General features: G+C 38.8%; 2 protein-coding genes across 9 annotated transcripts in view; both read right to left on the reverse strand.

Moving 5' to 3' along the window:
* erc2 (ELKS/RAB6-interacting/CAST family member 2) overlaps window positions 1-10,466 on the reverse strand; it is a 46,268-nt gene extending 35,802 nt beyond the window's left edge. For 5 of the 6 annotated variants that reach the window (XM_055027218.1, XM_055027216.1, XM_055027217.1 and 2 more), the window contains exons 1-2: window positions 10,333-10,466; window positions 3,946-4,758 (exon numbers count right to left, since the gene is read on the reverse strand). In XM_055027218.1, coding sequence (XP_054883193.1) covers window positions 3,946-4,617 — 672 coding nt within the window. In that variant the 5' untranslated portion in view covers window positions 4,618-4,758; window positions 10,333-10,466. The remainder of the gene's footprint in view (window positions 1-3,945; window positions 4,759-10,332) is intronic. The other variant, XM_055027219.1, reaches the window with a different exon arrangement.
* A 7,116-nt stretch (window positions 10,467-17,582) lies between these two features.
* Window positions 17,583-21,789, reverse strand: part of bsnb (bassoon (presynaptic cytomatrix protein) b) — an 83,926-nt gene continuing 79,719 nt past the window's right edge. For all 3 annotated transcript variants that reach the window (XM_055027214.1, XM_055027212.1, XM_055027213.1), the window contains exon 13: window positions 17,583-20,720. The gene's annotated coding sequence lies outside the window, so the exon portion shown is untranslated. The remainder of the gene's footprint in view (window positions 20,721-21,789) is intronic.

Consider the following 21,789-nt stretch of genomic DNA (forward strand, 5'->3'; position numbering starts at 1 on the left):
TAAACCATCTTTAAAGACCTCTTTTATATTTTCTGTTTTAATCAAATCTTATTAAAATGCTTGAACTTGAGGAAGCTGTTTATTGTGTGATTACGTAGCTTTAGCAGCACTTGATAGGGGTTGCTTTGTGGGTTAGCATGAGGCCAGATGGTTCATGCAACCGCTTGGCAGTCACAGGGCCCATACTGGAACCAGTTTGTATTCAATACCACCCACACACTTTGCTATGGTTCTCCTTGTCACAAAAGACTGAAGACTGCCATAATGTGAAACAATCAAAAAAAGAACTCTACAAAGGTATTGATCCTGATACAGCTCCCTGTGTCCTCCCATACAGTGCCTCGACTAGTGGCATCGCCAAAACTCTGGGTCCCATTACAGGCGGCTGCTCAAGTGGCAACATAAAGACACTGGCTGATGAAACTGGGTTCTGCATGACCACAGATAACCACTGTGAGTGCTGGTGGCACAAAACATATCAGTAGTGCTACTTTTCTTTCCTCAAGTTGTGGGTACAGATAAACTATGACTTCAGGTTCCTTCGAGTGGCCAGTTTCCTTTGCACCATCTTAACCCTGTTTGTTGTTTCCCCAACACATGTGTGTAGATGCACCCCCGTTCTTCGTTTGTGGCAACCTGCACGGGGGCTTTTTTTAGGGCAAGATCATCAACTCAATAATTTTGGTACTCCTGACAACCAGATATTTGAAGTGCTTGACTGACAGATGTCCTGTCAGCAGATTCACAACCTTAATCTCTGCAGATTGTCCTGAATTACCATGGGCCTCTTACTGTTTGTCTGATTAATGGCCGTCTTCCCTACTTGTCAGGAAATGTGAACTGCCATGTTTTGGAAGAATTATATCTGTGCCAAATTCATTTTTTGTTTGTTTGTTCAATTTTTCTTCCATGTTCACTGGATGCAGATGATATTACTTGGGGATAAAACAGTAATAAATGAATGAAAACAAATGCAAGACTCTCTTTTCACCTCAACAGCAAGGCGGCAAGGCACCATATATTGTTTTCCTTCCACAATTTTGTTTTTTTCTATTGCATTAAATCTCAATAAATTACATGAAGGTTTCAGCTGTTACATGACAAAATGTGAAATGTTTTTTGTTCTAAGGCACCAAAAGCTTAGGGTTGTCACGTGACAAAGCGTCATCATGTGACTGCTGTAGCGTGGAAGTTAAGTCAACTTCCTGCACTGATGTGCAGCACCTGGTTTGCACAGCTGAATTATAAAACATGCGTGTAAACAAATAATTGTGAGTTCATCTGTCACACATGAGCAGTACACTGCTCTGTTTGATTACAGGGCTACACCAGGGGAATTACCTCTAATTAAATTTTCACCCGTCCCACACCATGCATTATATAACACTCAAATGGACACAACCATAAATGCTTATCCGTGTTGATGGATATAGAAAATCCAGAATTTGGGTGGGATACAGCATGATTTACTTAAAGTCTTGCTCGCATGTGCAGAAGGTGCAAAGCGGGATCTATTTTTGTGAGAGCCGCTGATCAGGGCTGACTGGGCAGCTGAGCAGCAGTGGTCATGACTCAGTCAGATATGGTATGCTCTAGCTCACACACTCGCCTCCAGCAGCTCTCATACAGCTTCGGCATGACAACAAAACTCCTGCTCAATTCAATGAAAACAAAATCAGTTGCCCTTCACAATAAAAATCTACCACACAAAACGGTCTCAGGCTAATCATGACTGCTGGCCATCACCGTCACTGTTTACGATTGAGGCTCTGCAGGGTATTTAAACAGAAAACAACGTCTTCAGAAAGTGAATGTTATTTCAGGAGATTTTGTAAACAGAAGTCCATACTGATTCTGATTACCTCATGATAAATGATGCATGGTATTTGCTGAAACTAACAGGGGCCTAAGGCACCTGATGCAATTGTAAAAAGTGGTGCTAGAAGACAGATGCAATGACTGGCTTGAAATGTCTCCATTATTAATGAGGCAATTTGCTCCTCAGTCAGCCTCTCAGTAAGCCTAGTGGGTGTGACCAAACCATCCCACCATAAATATACACTTATGTAAGCACGCCTCAGAGCCCAGAAATCAAGTTAGAATAGACCAATTATAGCAACAAGGCACATCTGCCTTTTATTAGCTGCCACACTACATTAATGAATCCTTCCAGGAAGAATATAAATATCACTTGACATAAGCACTGAGTCCTCTCGTTGATTCAAAGACGATCCCATGGAAACCCATCAGTGAACAGCTTTCATAATCTGCAGGACACATTCAGTTCCTAAACTCTAGGAGTTCCAACTAAAAATATCACAATGTGGGTTTAAAAACTCTTTATGAAGAAATGTGAAAAGCTGAGTTGCTTTGGTTCGGTCGGTGACACAGCTGATCCAGGTTTAACACAGACTCAAATTATTGCAGATCATGATGATGTTGAATACTTCTGGTGATTGACTGGTGATTGGACCTTTTTAACACTTTTTCAAGACTAACACAACGCAGCACAAATTTGGAATGAGGAGGAAAAATTATATGTATATACAAAAAATAATCTCCATATGTAAATAATTCACCAATTTTACTGCATTTTTATATATAGATATGAATGGATTGATACTGAGATTAGATTGATTAAAAAAATGCACATCACACATTTTATAGATTCATCTATATGAAACGTTGAATTATTTTTCTTCACTTCACAATTATTCATAGCTTTGAGTTTTTGTGTCGCATAAAATATCCTCAAAAAGCACAAAAGGCACAAAAATACTATTGGGTTAATAAAATATTGAAATGTTCAGAGGGTATAAATTCTTTAGCAATGTGCAGAGACAAAACTCCATCTTTTATAAGAATATCAACAAGTCCTGTGTGGAAAAACTCACTGGTGGTATTACACTGGGACCTTGCAGGGTAGAGTAATGACTAATCGTGTTTCTTCAGTCTATGAAAACAGAGCTGGAGCAAACACAATGCCCTGCACAAAGAGCCAGGCGAACTCAGCCTTTAAACTGCTCAAAGCATTGCTCAGTATGCTGCATCATAAACTCAGCTTTTGCTTTCTGAAAACGCTTTTACACTGAAAATCTGTATCCACAATTTACAGACACAATATCAGTGTCATACATTTCCACTAAGCCAGCGGCTATGTGTTCGCTCTCACCAACTGCTACCCAACTATTAATAATCCTGCAGGTGAGGTCTGACATTAAAGAAAGTGATCTCCGGCTATTTTTATGCCAATCACTTAAAATAGATAGAAAGGTGATAAATCTTTTGTAGAAACGACTATATGAACCAAAGTAAACACTGCAGGTCAGAGCACATGAAGAGAAGGCAAAGGAAGACAGATGGGGAGTGTTTAAGTGTCCTTGACATTTGTCTCTGGGCCCTGTGCCTTCTCCTGTCAGTAAGTGATTTAACTGGGCCATGACTACACCCCCACACTGAGGTAAGCAGAAAAAAAAACCTTTTGACATCTCTTCCCCTGGGGCCAATCTGCTGAACCTGTGAAAATAAACCAAAATTAAGCGATCTCGGGACCAGACTGCATTCAATACACCTGTCGGCAGTGTCATCAGACTTTTCACTGAGCCACAAATAACTTAATATTCAGATTTCTGCTGTACTCCTTTTTAGTTGAAATGCCTGTATTTTCTGTAGCTGAAGTCTTATTGATTCTTCACTGGATGAAGAGATACTTCTGTCAATAAAAGAACATCTTTCCAGAAAGGTTTTGCAAATCTGTAAAAAACAGAATTGACTGCTTTAATTTTCTACAGTACATATAAGAGAGGATGGCTGTGATTATCTGCAAAAGACAGCATGGCAAAAGCAGAGATCAAAGCAGAGCAAAATGGGCAGACACATAGGCAGCGAGTAAAATTCACTGCAGCATTAAGTGGATTATGGCAGCTCAGAGAGGAGTGGTCTCACCTGATTCTCCTCATGGGTGACTCTCATCTGCTCTTTCAGAATGGACGTTCGAGCCGCCTCCTCTTTCCTCATGATCCTCTCTTTCTTCAGCTCTGGGCTCCAGAAGCTCTTGATGCTGTTAGTGGAAGATCCCAACTTACTCTCCTTCAGGTCAAGCTCTCTCCGCAGCATCTCATTCTCCCTCTGCATCTCCCTGAGCTGGGCCTGCATCTCCAGCAGCTCGCCACCACTGCCCCGCACGGCCTGCCTGAGCAGAGCCGAGGGTACCCCCTGGTGGTGGTGGGCGTGCAGCATGGAGAGGGAGCCCAGGTCACTGTAAGACAGAAGGTCAGCATGAGGCAGCCCCACTGAAGCAATATTGGGGCTGCTGCCCATGGCTGTGACGCGACCCCCGTACATGGCCCGGCTGGTGGCGCGACCCAGAGTCATGGTTCCCTTTGGGTAGGTGGCAGTGGAGCCCACGCCCTCGTGGTCACTCAGGTACATGGGCCCTGAAGTAGCATAGGCAGCGTTGAGTGATTGGATGTTCTCCATGGAGAGGGTCTTGCCCCCTGCACCACCCCCGCTCCCACTGTGTGCCCTTCGATGGCCCAGTCTGGGGGACCTTGGAAGGCGCGGGGACCGTACAGGGCTGCTCTCTACATGACCTACAGCTCTGGCACTGCCGTACATGTCCCGTGATTCAGAGGAGTAGCCACCAGAGGGTCCTTTAACAGGGGCGTGCTCAAATGAGACTGCTCTGACTTTTTTCAACCAAACAGGATGACTTATTTCATGTCTGAATGGGTGGGTTAGGTCACATCAATGTCAGATCTGAGGAAACAGGGGAGAAGCATTTGTCAGACATACAGCATTTCAGAAAAAAAAACAACACAAAACAGTACATTCCAGTCAAAAATCTAAGCTCGGTCAAGGAAATGTTATATTAGCTCTAAGATTTGTATTAGTCAGCGTAGGCGACAAGCTGTCCCAATTTACGAGGCTCTAATTTCAAATGGCCTGCAGAAATTTCACAACATCATCCCAGATGTCTCACAGGCTAACATTTATCTATAGTAGATCTCAGTACTGATTAAAATATGACTTTACAGTCTCACATTTCTCTGACCTGAATCATGATAGCCATCACTGCATCAGAGTAAACAAAGATAACCATAGAGAGCATTTTAGATGTTGAGGAGCATGTTTCACAAAATATCAGTACATTTTTAATCACTGAGAATCCATCTGATTATTAATTATCTTTGTTTTCAAGCACAGATTCAGTACAACCATGCAGTACATTACAGATCCAATTAGCAGTTTAGTGTGTGATATCAAGCTCATCATCATCTTCTGAGAAGTGTTGTTTCTTAAGGCACTTTGTTAATTAGCTATCATATAAATGATCAAGCAGATTTATTGGCACCCCTGGTAAAGACGTGAAGAAAGGTTTAAAACAAATCAGCTTTTGTTGCACTAGCATAATCCAAAAAAAAAAAAAGGGAGATGAGTGGAAACTTTTTAATAAGTCTCTCATAGCTTAATTTTTTTCCTGGGTTATAAATATGACACAGTTTCTATTAGCCAACCCTCAAAATTGCAAAGATAATCAAGCATGCAATTAAAGAAAGGCATATTGTTGTTGATCTTTAAGGAAATGGCTACAAAGAAATAAATTATTGTCTAAAAGTTTATTGCATGTATAATCCAGGCAATAATGCAAAACTTTAACAGTGTGATTGCATATTTTTGCTATCAGTCAGCATTGGAAGCAAGGATGATAAAGTCTAAAATAAATAGTAAAAATAAAGTAGTGTATTTCCCCCACTGACAGGATGTGTTAAAACTAAAATTTCAGTATGAGATTATGCCACTGCAATAAACACATTTATTTTAAGCCTTTATATAGTCCACAGAAGTGCTGGTGCTCTGTGTGTGTATGCAGAGTAATACAAGAAAGAAAAGTAAGGAAGAAAGACCAATAATTCTGACAAATAAAGACATACTGGAAAAGAAATAAAGCAACATTTCTGCAGCACTGTCTTGTCTCATAAGCTAACTGATAAATATTTACTGACAGAGTGCAGCTTGGCTCACAGTCTGACTGTAAGAACTGGACACAACATGTATTTTATCTGAGACTTAAACTAGAAAGAAAAATATCAGAAACCACCACAAATGTCAAGCATACATTATTTTAATGATAAAGCCCTATTCACCTTTTTAGGTTCAAAAGATTAATAAAATTGCAAGAATGTACAAGTTTTGAAATAGAGCTCTTCCTTCTGGGTAATAAGAAAAATAACATGATACAGGAGACTTAATTTTTAATCATGTAATAATAGCTGGGCTATTTAATGCTGTCCTTTGGCTTTAATACATTTCTGGATTTATCACTGGCTGCGATTTATTTAATCTGAAGGCATCATTATTTTACTGTGGTCGATATTTTTAGGGTAAAAACTGAATGCTATTAAACACAAATGTCAAGAGAAAGACACTGTCCAGGGTTTTTAATTTCCCCTGCTGTCTAAGGATGAACAATACCGGTATGTCTAAGCGGTTGAAAAAGGTGGTTAATCATATTCGTGTAGACTTTTTCATCTTTCTCTCCTCCTGGTGACACTTCTCAGATTTGATTGCCATGGTGTTTCATGTCTGGGCTAGCGCAGACAAATCACCTGTCCTCATCACATGAAGGTGGAAGAAATCTTCAAAACATCAATCAAAGAAACTGTGGCTGAATACAACAATAGTGACAAGGGGAAGGTTTGTTTTTTTTCAGTTTTTTAATTCTTGTATGTCTTTAATTCAAAGGACAGATGAAGAGCTTATTAATAAAATGAGGAATCCATGTGTCAACTGGTTCCTTCGATATATAAAAGTCACTAAAATTTCCCATGACAGGTGCTTTACATTAAATTGAGAAAGTCATTTCCATCTGTCAGATAAAGTTATAAGAGCGTAAACATGGAAATCCTAAATAAAAGTAAGCTGAACAACAAATTTTAATTTACAATGAGAACATTTTCTGATTTTTACATTGAAGAGATGCATCAGAAAAGGCCCACAGATGAGCATTTACCTTGATCTCTACTCATCTATGATCGGTTTGTGAAAAATCTGATCATCTTTCCTCTAAAAGTAAGAACTATTGGCATTTAATACTATAAATACCACAAAAAATATTCTCCAATGCTTCTTCTTTTTTAAAAAAAATCATGTAAAGGTTGGCAACATTTGCTTTGATGCAAGGGAATAACATTCCCTTCCTGCAAGATTCATAATTACTAGAATTTACAAAGAATCTGCAGAACATCTCTTTTTGTTCTCCTTTAAAATATACATCACAAACAGAAGACCAGAGTTCAGAAATGCAGCCAGATCAGATCAGTGAGGACTGGTGGGTAAATATATCAGTGGGAAAAGCAGATCCAGCAGGATTCAGACAAAACAGCATCCGGCATAAGTTCCAGCCAGCGTCCTGCACACTTCTGGGGAAGATAAACACGTGTTTGCTTCTTTGATCCACTGGTAGAGTAGATAAATCAGTTCTTGTGTTGGGCTGCATCTCCTGTGATGCATCTTTGAGTCAGTGACCCAGCAATGGTGAGCTTTTCTGTTCCTGGCCACTGATGGGTCATTGATTAAGGGAGTCACTCCGCCATTGTTTTTTTTTCTACTTCTTTTTGCCTTTCAAACGTTCCTTTCCTTACCACAAACAATGTCAGCTCCAGACTGCATACTCAATCCACCGTTTTTAATGCTTTCTTGTTACGGCCACAAGTTACATAAGTGGAACAGGATTTTTCAGGAATACTGTAACTAAATGGGGAAATTATGTGAGCAGAGCAGGACTGCTGAGTTTAAAATCTGGAATGTGATGACGACACTTTCATTTATACTCCACAGCATGTATTCCTCCTATTGATATTAATTTTACACTGCTGTCAGTTTGCCTGAAACATGCAGCAACCTCCACATTTACAGACACTTATTTGAAAATTCCTTAAAGTAAATTAACTTAAACGGTTTGTTGTGGACTTCCACAAGAAATCAAGAAAATTGTTGCAGTATAAAAATCGTGAGTTTTGTAAAGTAAACAAAAGACTTATCTTCAGGGCTTGGCCTATAACTGACTTTTACAAATTAAATATTTAGTCCTAATTTAACCTTATTTTAATTGAATTATGCCAGTAGTTTAATTGCACATGTATTCTGACTTTTGTGTTGATTTAAAATCATTTTATTTACTCCACTTTTCTTTTACGTAAATGCTATGATTAATTTATGTTTACAACAGCTGATTGAGCTAAGATTAGATTTTAATTAATGAATTATTTGTTCCTCTTTCCTTTTTTAAATTTTATGCATCATCCTCCTCACTGTGCTTTGCAGCCAGATAAACTTCCTCTCAGCTAAATTTCTGATACCATTTGATTTATGAGACTTAACAAAAATCTACCTAACTTTAAATGCAATATTTTTCTGCATTCCCCATGAGGGAATGAGGAACAGAAATGTGCCTCCATGTCAAAACTACTTATTTCCCCCTACCAGTACTCATGACAATGTACACAAAACTATGACCTCAGAAAAAAAATGCTTCAGTTTCATTTGTTTAACAGGAGTTTCTATGGGTGATGCTTTTGTGAGAAAATATTATTTCTTATGCAGAATTTTTTTTCCCACTGAATGAATTAATTCAAATTAAATATTGTTTATTTATTTGTTTACTTATTTATTTAAAATGAATGAGAGTCTGTTTCTGCAATAGACCAAACTATTTGAAGGCTTTTTACAGATTTTCACTGCATTAGACACATACTTGACAATTTCATTTGTCAAATATGTGTCTAATGCAAGTTATCACTTTCAAAATCTATCAATATAATAATATAAAACGCACAGCTATTAAATGGCTGATTACCAAAACACCAGTGAAATAAATTGGGAATTGAATGATTTGGTTTAGGCGTCCACTCGCTGACAGGACAATAAATATTAGACGACTCTTCTGACATGGCTCTGAAAATGTGAAAATATATCAGCTGTTCCAATTGAAAATATTAAAAACACAGCCAATTCTGAAACAAGCCCTCTATTAAACTTGTATGGGATCCCCAAAAGACTGTGCTGCCCTGGGTTAAGGGCCATATTGACTTTAAAACTTTCTAACACATCCACAAGACAGTGCTGCCGTGCAAAGTGATTTAAATTGTCCTGTAAATTGCTATGAAACACACACAAGACTGCAGCAACCAGGGCAATGAGCTATATTGCCTTGTAACTTTGCATGGTGCAGCCAGAAGACTCTGGTGCCCAGAGTAATGGGCCATATCACCCATTTGTTGACTCATTTCTTCAGTTTTATGAATCTGTGAACAGCACAGTTTTGAGCGAGACCAGTTTTTTGACCTGGATCACAATGTTTTTTTTTTTTTTTGCACCCCTCTTCCTGTATTGGAGGTGAGAGAGCTGCAGCATGTACATGTACGTCTGATCAGCAAATGCCAGAGTTAAGGTGACGTGGAAAATGCATCTGGCTGTGTGGTGGTACAGAAACAGCAGAGAGGATACAAATATCCTGAAACAAAGATTCTTCCACAGGAACTGCCTTCGGAGAAAGAAGCCGGTTGTTCAATGAGGCAGTCCTGACATTTAAAAAGCCATCATACAAAATAATGCCATGTGTGGATTTATATGGCATTGGGGAACGTATAACATGTAGGGGAATCTTGTTGCTATTTCTATGCAGGAGCAGATGCAACACATCCAGCCTCCTCATCAGTCATTCTACTACAGAGCCTGACGCCTCCATGCCTCCTCCAGACTCAAACGCTTGGTGGACTCGGTGAGATGTTAATGTCTCCAAATTGGCCCGAGCACTCACGTCACCAAACGCCAGCGTTTGCAGGCGTTTGCTGCTCAAAAATAGCTCCTATAAATTGAAATATGTTGCCAGCTTTGACCTGGAGGTGGAATTGATGGAGACTAGCAGGGCACGACCGAGCAGTTGACAGCACACCGGGCCTATGCTCGCCTGAAATATCACACTAACCTGTCGTGTGGGGGAAATCTTTATTTTTAGGAACAGCGGCGCTCTGTCATCGCCTTTTCGCGTCTATAACGTAATATTGATTTCCAGGAACCGGCTAGATTATATTGTCTCGTTTAATTAAGCGGGCAGGAAAGATTTGGTTAAATAGACACAGCCTTTGCCTTTTTTTTTTTTTTTTTTTTTTTACCCCGGCGTGTCGCTCATAAAAACGCGCACAAACAAAAAAAAAAAAAAAAAAAAAAAACGCGAGCGAACACGTTCCGTATTTCAGGCGTCATTCTCTCTAACATTCAAATAGCACATATTAGTTTTTCGAGGTGAAACGTCAACAGATGCAGGTATACCTTTTCAGATGTCAGTTGGTCTCCTTGGTCGCTCTGGACGGCATCTTGTCGCCTCCATTCAAGCCCAACAGCCTCTCTCAGCATCCTGCGCTGTCATTGGGCAGCGGGCGGCCTCTCTCTCCTCCTCCACTCGGCCGCCAGCAGCATCACTGCGATACGGCAAGTGGCAGCTGGCAGGAAGGGATGGGCGGATCACATGCAGGGGGAGGAGAGAGAAAAGAGCACGGGAGAGCGGCCTGCACTCGGCTTCGCGGAGGAGCTGCTGCTGCTGATGATGATGATGATACTCAGAGTCAGGCTGCTCGTCTTTCACAGATGTTTACGAGTCGAGGATCAACTCATACAGGTGACCCGCATTATTCGGCTTCAAAACTTGTTTTATTTAAATACAATGATCCGCAGGGGTTTTGATACCCCTTGGTCTTTATTCCCATGTTTTAAATTTTATCTGTTGATTTTATAGTGTATGAACTCAATATCATAGAGGGTAACTGAACTGAGAGAAAAAGGATGGATGTTTTTCTTTTTTACTGACAAAACTCTGAAAAGTGTGTTGTGCATTTATTTACAAGCCCTCTGACTCTGTGGTTTGTGGAAACACATTTCTCTGCAATTACAGCTGTAACTCTTCTGACATTTATGCCTATATATGAAAAAGGTTTGCAAAAACCCTCAAACTGAATCAGATCTGATGGAAAACATTTGTGAAAATGTTTCCGTATTTGTCCAAGATTCCTAAGTAATTTTATGTTTTGATTTGAATGATCTGTAATTTATTTTCCCTTTGGGAACATTATATTTTTTAACTGGATTGTTCTTTTGAAGTTTGGTCAGTATGTCACAGGACGGCCATCCCATTTTTAAGCCTTTTGCAGCCTTACACACATTTTCTAACAGGACTACCCCATATTGAACTTTCTCAATTTTCCCATCCAATTCTGCTCCTGTTGAACAAAAGGATCCACAAAGAATGATGCTGCCACTACCATGTTGTACAGTGGGGATGCATAGTGATGCAACCACAAAACCATAAACCATAAAATGTCATTTTATGGTTGTAACATAAAATATATGAAGGTTCAAGGGCTGTGAATACTTTTGCAAACCACTAGTTTGCAAAGTAAATGAGTAAACAAGTAAATGAGTACATAGCATTGTGTTTTTTAACAAGTGCTACTGCATCTCAACGTTCTTTGAGAATACAGTGTTATTTTTTTCTAACAAATAAAAAATTCCATCGGATAGTGTTGATACTGTCATTGAAACAAAGAGTTTTGGTTTCAGAAATAACAAAAGATGATATGAGATGTTGGGGAGCAGCAAAGGTATTTAAAGCAAAGTTTAGGGACCTGTAGGTTTTTTCACTCCCTTTGTCTGACATTTGGCAAAAAGAAAACCATACAGCACAATTTGAAGAGGGTATAGGACATTAAACGTTTTAATTCAGATGCACCAGAGCTTAAATGGTGTTTCATTTTGAGGTAAAACCACAGTTGTACACTGCAAGAGTACTACTTAATGGACACTCAGTCAGTCAGTACTGGCTGAGCAATGAAATGTTTTTCTCTTTATGAAAATGAATTATGAGCTCAAATTTAGACAAAACTAAAGACTGAATAGGCAAAGTAGTAAAATCTATCACGATAATATATAAATATCTCAATGTTTCAGGAAAATGATTAAAAAATTTTTTTTTCATTTCTTCTTCTTCATGAAACAGATTAGTTTGGTTTTCAGTTCAATTGAGTAGGATCATCGTACAATGAAGTTGGAAAAAGCTCAGAAATGATTTATTGTGGTCTCACACTTCCGTCTCCCTCAAACGAGGATTTTTGTGGGCAAAGTTTTGACAGCCACTTTATGAAGCTGTGATGCAACCCAGGAAGTCTAGAAACTTTACAGAATATTTACAGATTTTCCAACATTTCATAACTTTGACATTTTAGATTAATTTTCTCTGTTGACAGTCATGGTGAAAGAATCAATTAAAAATATAATCAACCAAGTATCTAAGCCTGGAAATGTGAGAACAAGGCTCTGCGTTTTAAAATGAAACAACTGACGTGATATTCTATCTGCTAGCTTCGGCATATTCCAGTAGTATTCAGGCTGCCCTGAGGATACAATAACTGTCTGCAAATCCCCTGAGAACTTTTCTGTTGCAACATGAATCTGTCTGATCTCATGACATCATAACTGCCATCATGAGAGGTGAGAGTGTCCTCCATAAATGTGTGAAGAGACAGCCCGCTACGCATTTTCAAAGTAGAACAACCCTCCTGGCTGCAACGCTGGCTGCGATCTTCCTCCTTCCTTCAGGCAAAATGAAATTATAGGCACCTTGTGCCGTTTTATAAACACTGACTGTAAGTATAGCTGACAGGACCTAAAGGACAGACATCAGCATTTCTGAACAAACACCAGCTTTCTGCTCTTTGTCACGGACACAGACAAGCAGTGAAGGTGTGAAAGGAGTACAGTATGAACAAATGTTTTCACAGTTTGACAAAGAAACTCTCTTTGTTACTCTTGGCTTTCTATTAATACAGAGTTAGGTTAGATCATCAGCCTAATTGCATAATTGCTTAAGTCATATTTAAACATTTAATAAGAAAAAAATATTATTATAGCAAACACATTGGAATCTTGTATTAATATTCTGACAGAAAATTCAACCAGATGCGTGAACAAGTTTCCAAAGAAAGTAAGACACAACATTGATAGCATAACAAATAAAAATAACTTAAGTGAACATTGCATTGACTTAGGTAATTCTGTTCTTACAGATAAACACAATAACATAACCAGTGTTGTTTTATTCTCCTAAACATAACCAAGCAAAAATACCATATTGTGGTGTATTTTCTGTCTGCACTATTAAAATTGGCAATCAGAGTTTTTAAAAATATAGGGAAAGCGTACATGGAACGACATAACCAAGTGGCAGGCATAGTGTACAGAAAAATCTGTGCAGAATATGGACTGGAAACCCCGAGATCAAAGTGGGAAACACCTCCAGGTGGTGGAGAACGCCAGAGCTAAGATCCTGTGGGACTTCCAGATCCAGACAGACAGAATGGTAATGGCGAACCAACCAGACATTGTCGTAGTGGATAAACAACAGAGGAAAGCCGTTGTGGTAGATGTAGCAATACCAAGTGATTGCAACGTCAGGAAAAAGGAGAAACTGGAGAAATACCAGGGCCTCAGGGAAGAACTGGAGAGGGCCTGGAAGGTGAAGACCACAGTGGTGCCTGTGGTCATCGGGGCCCTCGGGGCAGTAACCCCCAAACTGGAGCAGTGGCTACAACAGATCCCAGGAACAACATCAGACATCTCAGTCCAGAAATGTGCAGTCCTTGGCACAGCCAAGATACTGCGCAGAACCCTCAAGCTCCCAGGCCTCCCTTCTCACCCACCTCACCCGCGGTGGGTGAGAAGGGAATTTATTTTTTTATTTTTATTTTTTTTGTGTGTGATGGTTATATATTAAGGAAGTTTTAAATTGTGAAAAAGAGCTGGCTTGTTTACAGAAATATAAAAAGAGGAGAGACAAATTACCATTAAACACCATTTTTCAATTCAGACTTACTTACTGTCATCATATCACTCAGCATGTGTGTTTGTTACTTTCTCTCTACGCACTTTACCTCTCCGTATCCTGCAGTTATTTTTCTTGCCCTGGTTGTGTGTGATGGTTTTCAGTAAACACATGGATGAGTGACAGGGGAGAATGGAAAACCTGAGCTGGCAGCTCTCCTTCAGCCACATTAGCTCCATCATCCACTCCACAGCCTGCAGGATTCAGGGCTGATTGGGTTATGGATCTGCTTCCTGGGGGATGTTTAAGCCTTTTTAAGTGAATTCTTAATCACTTGTGTGATTTATTAGTTCATCCCATAGATTTTCAGGAGCAAAAAAAGGTTAAACATTTAGTTACATCATAAATAAATGGCACAAGCTGGTTCTCATCATCCAACGAATCCAATTCATCTTGACACTCAATTCCAGTTATCCATGTTGGTACGTTGACTGTAACAATGACAAATATCTAATTTGCAGGATAACTATTCTGCCTCAAGTTCCTATACTTCCCATCACTTACCCATGAGTCATGAACTTCTTCTCGGAGGTCACAGCCGATGTTAATAAGTGGTTAATCTTCAGAGGCACATGCTCTTGTCACGGCTTTCAGAAAATGGATGAATGCAGGCACCCCAATTACAGCTTAATGACTTTACATTTATGCCTTTGATCTGAGGACACTGAGGTCAAGCAATGTAGATGATAACTGAAGACTGCTCATCAATCGGCTGCATATAAGCAGCGATTCTACCCATACAGAATCACTGCATATAACAAAACGATTATAAAAAATTAAAAATATAGAAACAAGGGTTAAACAGGTCTTGGGAAATTATATCTCAATAAGCATAATATAGTTTTCAGTAGAAGAGGTGGATCCTGTTTAAATTGGTTGGGTTCTTGTCAGAGTGCTGATATTAAAGCATAGTCTGTACATTTTCAATAAAGTTCAGCTTTGTCTCACCTAAAAGCAGCATGATTAGGTGTTCAGGATCATAGTCATGCTAGGAAACACAATTGTGCCCAAATTTGAACCATTTGGCCCAAAGAGTAAAGGACATTGATCCTGATGTTCAGGAACAATCCAGGAATCACAAAGACTCGAGTTTCATTGGGACACCAGTGTCACCGTCCACACATCACCATAAACAGAGTGGGTGCTGACCAATAACCCGATCTTTCACATCTCCACCAAAACAACTGTTTGTAGAATAGATCAATCAAACTAGCATAAAACGTCAGGAAAAAGCTTTTTAAAAAGCACAAATGAACACAACCAAAGTACAACAAAATTTATACGCAGAACTCAAGGTGCATAGAACAAAACAAAACAGTGAAAACAGCAGGAACTAAAATATTAAACACTTAGGAATCCAATAAATACACTATATAGTTGCTCCATAGTTCACACAGTTTTGTGCACTTATGGGTTTAGGGTAGAAACGTTCTTTCGTATTTTTGTTTTGGTTTTATTTGTTTTGTACCAAATGAAAAAGGCTCAAAGAGATGACGTCCAGGTTGGACAGTTCTTCTATTGAAAGCAGGGACAGCAGGTAATCTTCTGGGCTGTGGTGATGATCTGCTGGAGCGTTTTGCTGTTGGCAGCCGTGCAACTGGAAGGTCAGAGTGCTCTGTGGGTGAAAGCTGCTGACATAATGCTATTAACAATTTCAATTTCTCCTTGTCTTATTATGTGTACCATCAGCACATAATTATTTTAGAAATATTTTTAATTATCCTACATTTGGAACTTGCACGAAATTCTTTTGACTTTGTGCCTTCAGTTCTGTTCTTGTCCAGTAGAGGGCAGTCTTCTTCTGCAGATGGGATTGCTGGCCACACAAAGCATCTCAAAAGTCCTGTTCTTATAGTCAAGCCAATTTGTTTTTCTATCAAAAGTGTAATAATATATTTAAAGCTTGCTAGAGTTGATACAATATCAGCACTGGAACATCAGGTAAGGAGCAACAAACAGAAAATAATGCTAATATGAATCCTTAATGCATAAAGTCTTCTGACTGACAGTTTATATAACTGGATTTTATGTAGGCAGATAAACTCATGTATGAAAGTGATTGTGCCCAAAAATTGAGAAATATTTTAAAGATGAAGAACAAAGAAAAAATAAAATAGAATAAGTGCTGTAAAAATTGTTTGTACACCCATAGGGTGACTCCGTAGACCAAATATACACCAGAAGCTGAAATACTGCAAACAAAAGATGAACCCAGCTTAATCAAGTTTTGCATTAATTTCTCATGAATGGAATATCAAACATAGCAGCAGCAAAGATTTGATAGTAATAATCCATTTACGGGAGCAGGAGGGTTAACAGTTGTCTGTTTGCTTTCTGATGGGTTGGTGCCTTTAAAATCTCTCATCAAGGTTTCAAGTATTCTTTAAGGTTGTTGTCCTGAAGATGAAGCTCCACCCAGCTCTTCCTGGCTCCTAACTGGGTTCTTTAAACCTTTAAGTCAGTGTTTGACTCCATCCATCTTCCCCTTCTGCATCGAAAAAAAAAAGGCATCTTCATATCATGATGCTGTCACCACCATGTTTCACCATAAGAGTTTCACCCTGGGTTTTATTTGACCAGAGCACTTTCTTGCACCCCTTTCATGGGTTGAGCAGACTGTTAACTGGAGTGCAAATGGCTCAGCAAAAAAAAAAATTCTTGCCTCTTTTTCATGAGGGCCAGATTTATGGAGTGCATGACTACATGTCCTGATATTCTCTTCAGGCCCTAACCATGGACACAGGTAGACTCTATTTACTAAAAAATTTATATAGCAATTGTTGACTCATAATCCATGTCAACAAAAAGATGATGTGATGTCAAAGTCTGTGCTCTCGTATTGTCTGTCTACATTCTCACAATCCCAAAGGTCTGGACTGATGATAGAAAGAGGCATTCATTCATTTGCAGCTCCATCCTCCTGGAATTAGCTGCAGAATGTGTTTTGAGGACATGGAAATATGGAGATATTTTTATGGTTTACCCCAAACCTTGATTCTATTTGACAATATTAAAAATGATATATTAAACCTTTTCTTTGACCCTACTGAAGAGGGATTTTAAATCTAAATGTAGTATTTCCTGAAATAATAAAAGTGAACTAAAGCTTACTAATTAGGTGACTTATGAAGGTTTATGACTCGGAGCAAAAGGGGGATGAATACATCAGCATGCCCAACATTTCTGATTTAAAGAATTGAGTGGCAACATTTCCATTAAGCAATTGCCCACACCAAAGTTTGCAGTGGCAGTTATAAAAGGTGAACAACTTCAAATAGGTAGTTTCCACAAGAAAAACAACATAGTAATAGCCCTCTTCTGTATTTTGCATTTACAAATCCACAAGCAACAGATGGAAGAGTTTGTTTTCTCTTTCTTGCACAGAATCATCCTCACACCTCCATCTCTCCCAGTGCATTGCCAAGCATGGCTCTTCACACTTCTCGCTCTCTCTACCACCCACACTAGGATAAATCATCGCCACCTCTGCAAGCAAAGCCTTCTCTTATCCGAACAGTCTCATTGCTGTCGAGGTCTTATTCTTGATCTCTCTTCTGCATCAGCAGTAAGCCTTGAGCAAAACTTACCTTGCTACAACCAAGCGTGAACCACACACACCCACCTTGACATAGAGTCTGCACACAGTCGACACAATAAACTTTTTTCTTTTTATTCGTTTCTCCGTTTGGAAATTGCAGGGTCAATATTTTCACATTACTTGACATGATGCACCAAAATGTACTCTATCTGTTTACAGGAATACACTGAATAGAACACAAGGGTTTCACAATGGATACACGACTGACATTTTGCCCATTGCACTTACAACAGTGAATGACATTTTCCAGATTTCTTTTTTTTTTTTCCCTCGTCTCACCTCGGAGATCATATCCATCAAAACTGATAACCTTCTGTCAGCCTGACAAAGGCTTCTTGATACGATACGTAGAGAAACTCTACACACACTGGATGGGTGGATATGTGCACGAGTTTTGTTCCACTGTTGTAAAGAGTCAGTACAAGTCAGTCACATACACTAGGCTTATGCAATAATAATAATCATCATCATTATTATTAGTTTCATCATCATTATCGTTGTCATAATAAATATTTTTTATGCACAAAAGTTGGCAGCAAATACGGCATGGGGATGCACATGACAGCCGTACTCCAAACTGAAAAGCTGTACAGAGGAATGAGGTTGTATTTACAGTAAGGAATGTGAGAATGTGTCCGTCTGCCTCCCTGCCCTGCTTATCCGCGTGGCTGCACTGAAGGCTGTTTTCATCTCGTATCGACCACACTGCACCTCCGCTTTGTTCTGCCGCACATCTTAACAGAGGCGCAGTTACGCAACCTCTGTTTCTGCACTCCGCTGAGCTCCACCAGTCAGGCTTGTGCTTTCCAAATGACATGCCCTGATTTGCGAACGACTGGCTGAACGTTTCAACTCACCGATATTATCATCATTGGCTGGTTAGAGTCAAGGTTTGTGAGGCAAACCTTCTTAAAATCATGCTTGACTTCTCTTTTTTTTTATTATTATTTCGACTATGACGTTCAATCTAATCATGCACTTTTCAAATGGCTTGGCTGCTGTGTGGGTTGAGTCAACAATGACGTATATCCAATATAAACATTCCATTCACCCCACAGGTTACACTGACACCCAATATGTACACTGACACGAATTGATGAGAAGTGCTGGACCATCTGCAGTACAGGTTCATAGCAGCACAGACAGTCACTGCAAGCCAAACAGGTCAGCCAAAATGCACGACGACTGAATGAGGGATTACAAAAACAAAACATACAAAACAAAAAAAAAAAACATAAACAACATCCAGATGAAGCCAAGCAAAACCCCATGCTTCAAAAGCAACATGATGGTGGACATTCATAAAACTGACAATCGACACAAGTTTACCCTTTGGCAACAGGTCCCCGCCATTCCCCATTTTTTAGGGAGAGTGAGGAGGGTTAAGAACATGCCACGAAAATAAAAACAAGTCTAGATCAATACTCAGTATTCAAATTCATACAGACAAGATTCCAGGTAAAAACATTTCATTTCACTTATTTATTTTTTTATACCTTTTTTTTTGTCCATGATTCTGTTTTGTTGTGAGTACAGCGACGGTGCTAAACTGCTTTAGAGTGAGTCACTTCCACGTTTCAAAATGAGTCATTGCATAGAACGTTTGACTTTGATAATTGCTTTTTGTCCTCTCCTGTGTCTGTGTTGTTCTGTGTGTGTCTTGCAGAAACAGAGGCAGTGGGCCCAGCTTGTTAGTGGATTGGTAACCTCATTAATCAGCAGGAGGTCAACAAGTCTATTTGGTGAAAACTCAATTAGCCTTGGCTCTGAAGTGGAACTGGGATTCCAAAGTGTTAGGTGTATGTATGAGCTTGTAACAGACAAATATATATATAGTGTGCCGGCCTTTCTGCATGCTCTTACGCATCCAAACGTTATCATGCATGTCTGTACATGTGGTGCTGTGGCTGTAAACCCTCTGACAGATTTTTATTACTGATTTTTGTTTCATATTCCCCGTCACTGATTGAGAAAAAAAAAAACATTTATACCATTGTGCTATATACCTTTTGCTGCATGCTATTGCTTTTAAAAATCAAGAAGCAAATTATTTGATGCAATAACAGAATCAAACATATACAAAGTGAAAATATAAACTTTTACAAAAAAAGAAAACACATAGCAACAACAAAAAAAAAAGAAATTCACAGGAGAGTGACTCATTAAATACACAAATGACAATTTACATCATAGATCTCTGATTTGTTTTATATACATACAATAGTATACAGTGTAAAAAGAAATTCATAATGATATGGACATCTTAAAACATGAGGTATACAAGTAAAAACATAAGTGAATAAGGCTCTTCCATTCATTATCAGGCAAAAGAACAAGAAAAAAATAATAAACAAAAGATGAGACCAATCAATAAAAAAGGATGTCCATAAAGATGGCTTAGCAATGGCTGATAAAGAGCCGTGGCCACTCTTTCATTTGGTCCTCTCATCTGTGTGATCCTCACACGTATGGGCACGCTGGTAGTAAGTCCCTTCCTTTAAAAAAACCAACACCTAATGAGTAGCGGCATCTTATATAAGTGGTGAAAAAAACAACTGATATGGGCTTATTTCTTCCAAATTTTTTTCTTTTTTTTCTCCATTTGTGCGTGCATTCTTGTGTCCACATTTACACAACGCATTCTGTAGACACAGTAACGAAGAGACGATAAATTAAAAACACATTCAGAGAATGACTCAAGCTCCCTATACTGGAATGTACTGTGGAGAAGCATTTCCAGGGTTTTGAAGGAATCTCCAAGTTGGTTTGTTGTTGCTGTCAAAAGCTTTGTCGTTTCCGGGTACATGTTGTCATTGTCGGGTAAGACTGGTTCCTTTGAGACGAGGAAAACCTACGCAATACAATCTTTTTTTATTTTTATATTTTTTAGAATGCTCCCAAAGCATCAAAATAGAATCTAGAGTCCTTGTGCAACCTACATTCTTCAGAGGCGAGTGGTGTTACAATTAAAACTCTGCAGAGGGCGCTGTGAGGCTCCTTTTTGCTGAGCTGAATCAGAGGCGACATGCATGGACAGTTTGTCCAATATACCCCTACTCTTGCTTCTGTTAGTGAAGATTGTACTGCTTTCTCACAGAGTCCAGGCTGGAGCATTCCTCTGCAGGATGAAAGAAATGAAGAAAGAAGCGCTGCTTTCTCCCAGAACTTCACCACTTCCTTATTACTCACCTGAAATAAAATAAAAAAGCAAATCAAAAATAACTGGAATGTGAATGTTGGCTGTAATAAATAAACTGCTAGCACAGAAAAAAAACATAAATTAGAGTTTTCTTATTTTGGAATGTGATTAAACTAATATTTATATGATTAAAATTATTTCTAGATGAATTGGGGCAGTGAACCTCATCTTCACCCAATGCACTACTGAATTATTAATGGTGCATGCACAGTTCAATAAAATATTCAGCTTGATCAAATAAAAACAAGTTGATATTAGCCAGTAGCTAATTCTGGTGCAGGGGAAAAAAAATAAACAGACAAAAAAAAAAAAAAAAGCTCCTTTCTAAACAATTATGACAGTCTCAAATTTAAGAAAAATTCTGTCTAGTTAAAATTTCAGAATGTGGTATAAACGACTCTCAAATTCTAAGGTGAAATCCTCAAAAAAAATTAGCAGACAGTCAGTAAGAGGGTTTTGGACGTTTGGCATTATATTGAGATTAATCTTGGTACACATATGACAACTCAAAATCAGAATGATTGATAAAGGAAGTCCATTGCGAAGCTCATCCATAGCACTTGATTTGGTTTATAAAAATTTTAATTAATTTATTTATTATAACTATGTTTTTTTTTATTTGGTAAACCAAGAAGGACATACTTGTAATGCAGCAGGAAAATGACACATGGTTTCCATAATTTTTACAAAAACATTCTGAAAAGTGCATCAGTTTTTATTTATATCATTTTGCTCTGATACCAGATAAAATCCAGCAAAATGAACTTATTACAGAAGTCAGCTATGAATAATTACTTGGGTTATGTAATTTTCACATAAATTCAGCTGTGAAAATCTAGCAACATGGTGGTGGCACCATGCTATTGGATGCTTTTATTTAGAAGGGGCAACAAAGACAGAGTCGGCCCACATTTTTAACTAAAGTGGATAAAACAGAAGAGCAAAATTTTGGCTCAAAACATTGTCCCAAATTTTGTAAATGACCCCTGCTTTGGGCCTTGGAAAAGCCATGCTTCGACTCAAACATAGTTCTCCACACAATACACTACTTGTGTCAAC

Source organism: Poeciliopsis prolifica, unplaced genomic scaffold (assembly GCF_027474105.1).
Source record: "Poeciliopsis prolifica strain line A6 unplaced genomic scaffold, Auburn_PproV2 SCAFFOLD003, whole genome shotgun sequence".
Taxonomy (NCBI): domain Eukaryota; kingdom Metazoa; phylum Chordata; class Actinopteri; order Cyprinodontiformes; family Poeciliidae; genus Poeciliopsis; species Poeciliopsis prolifica.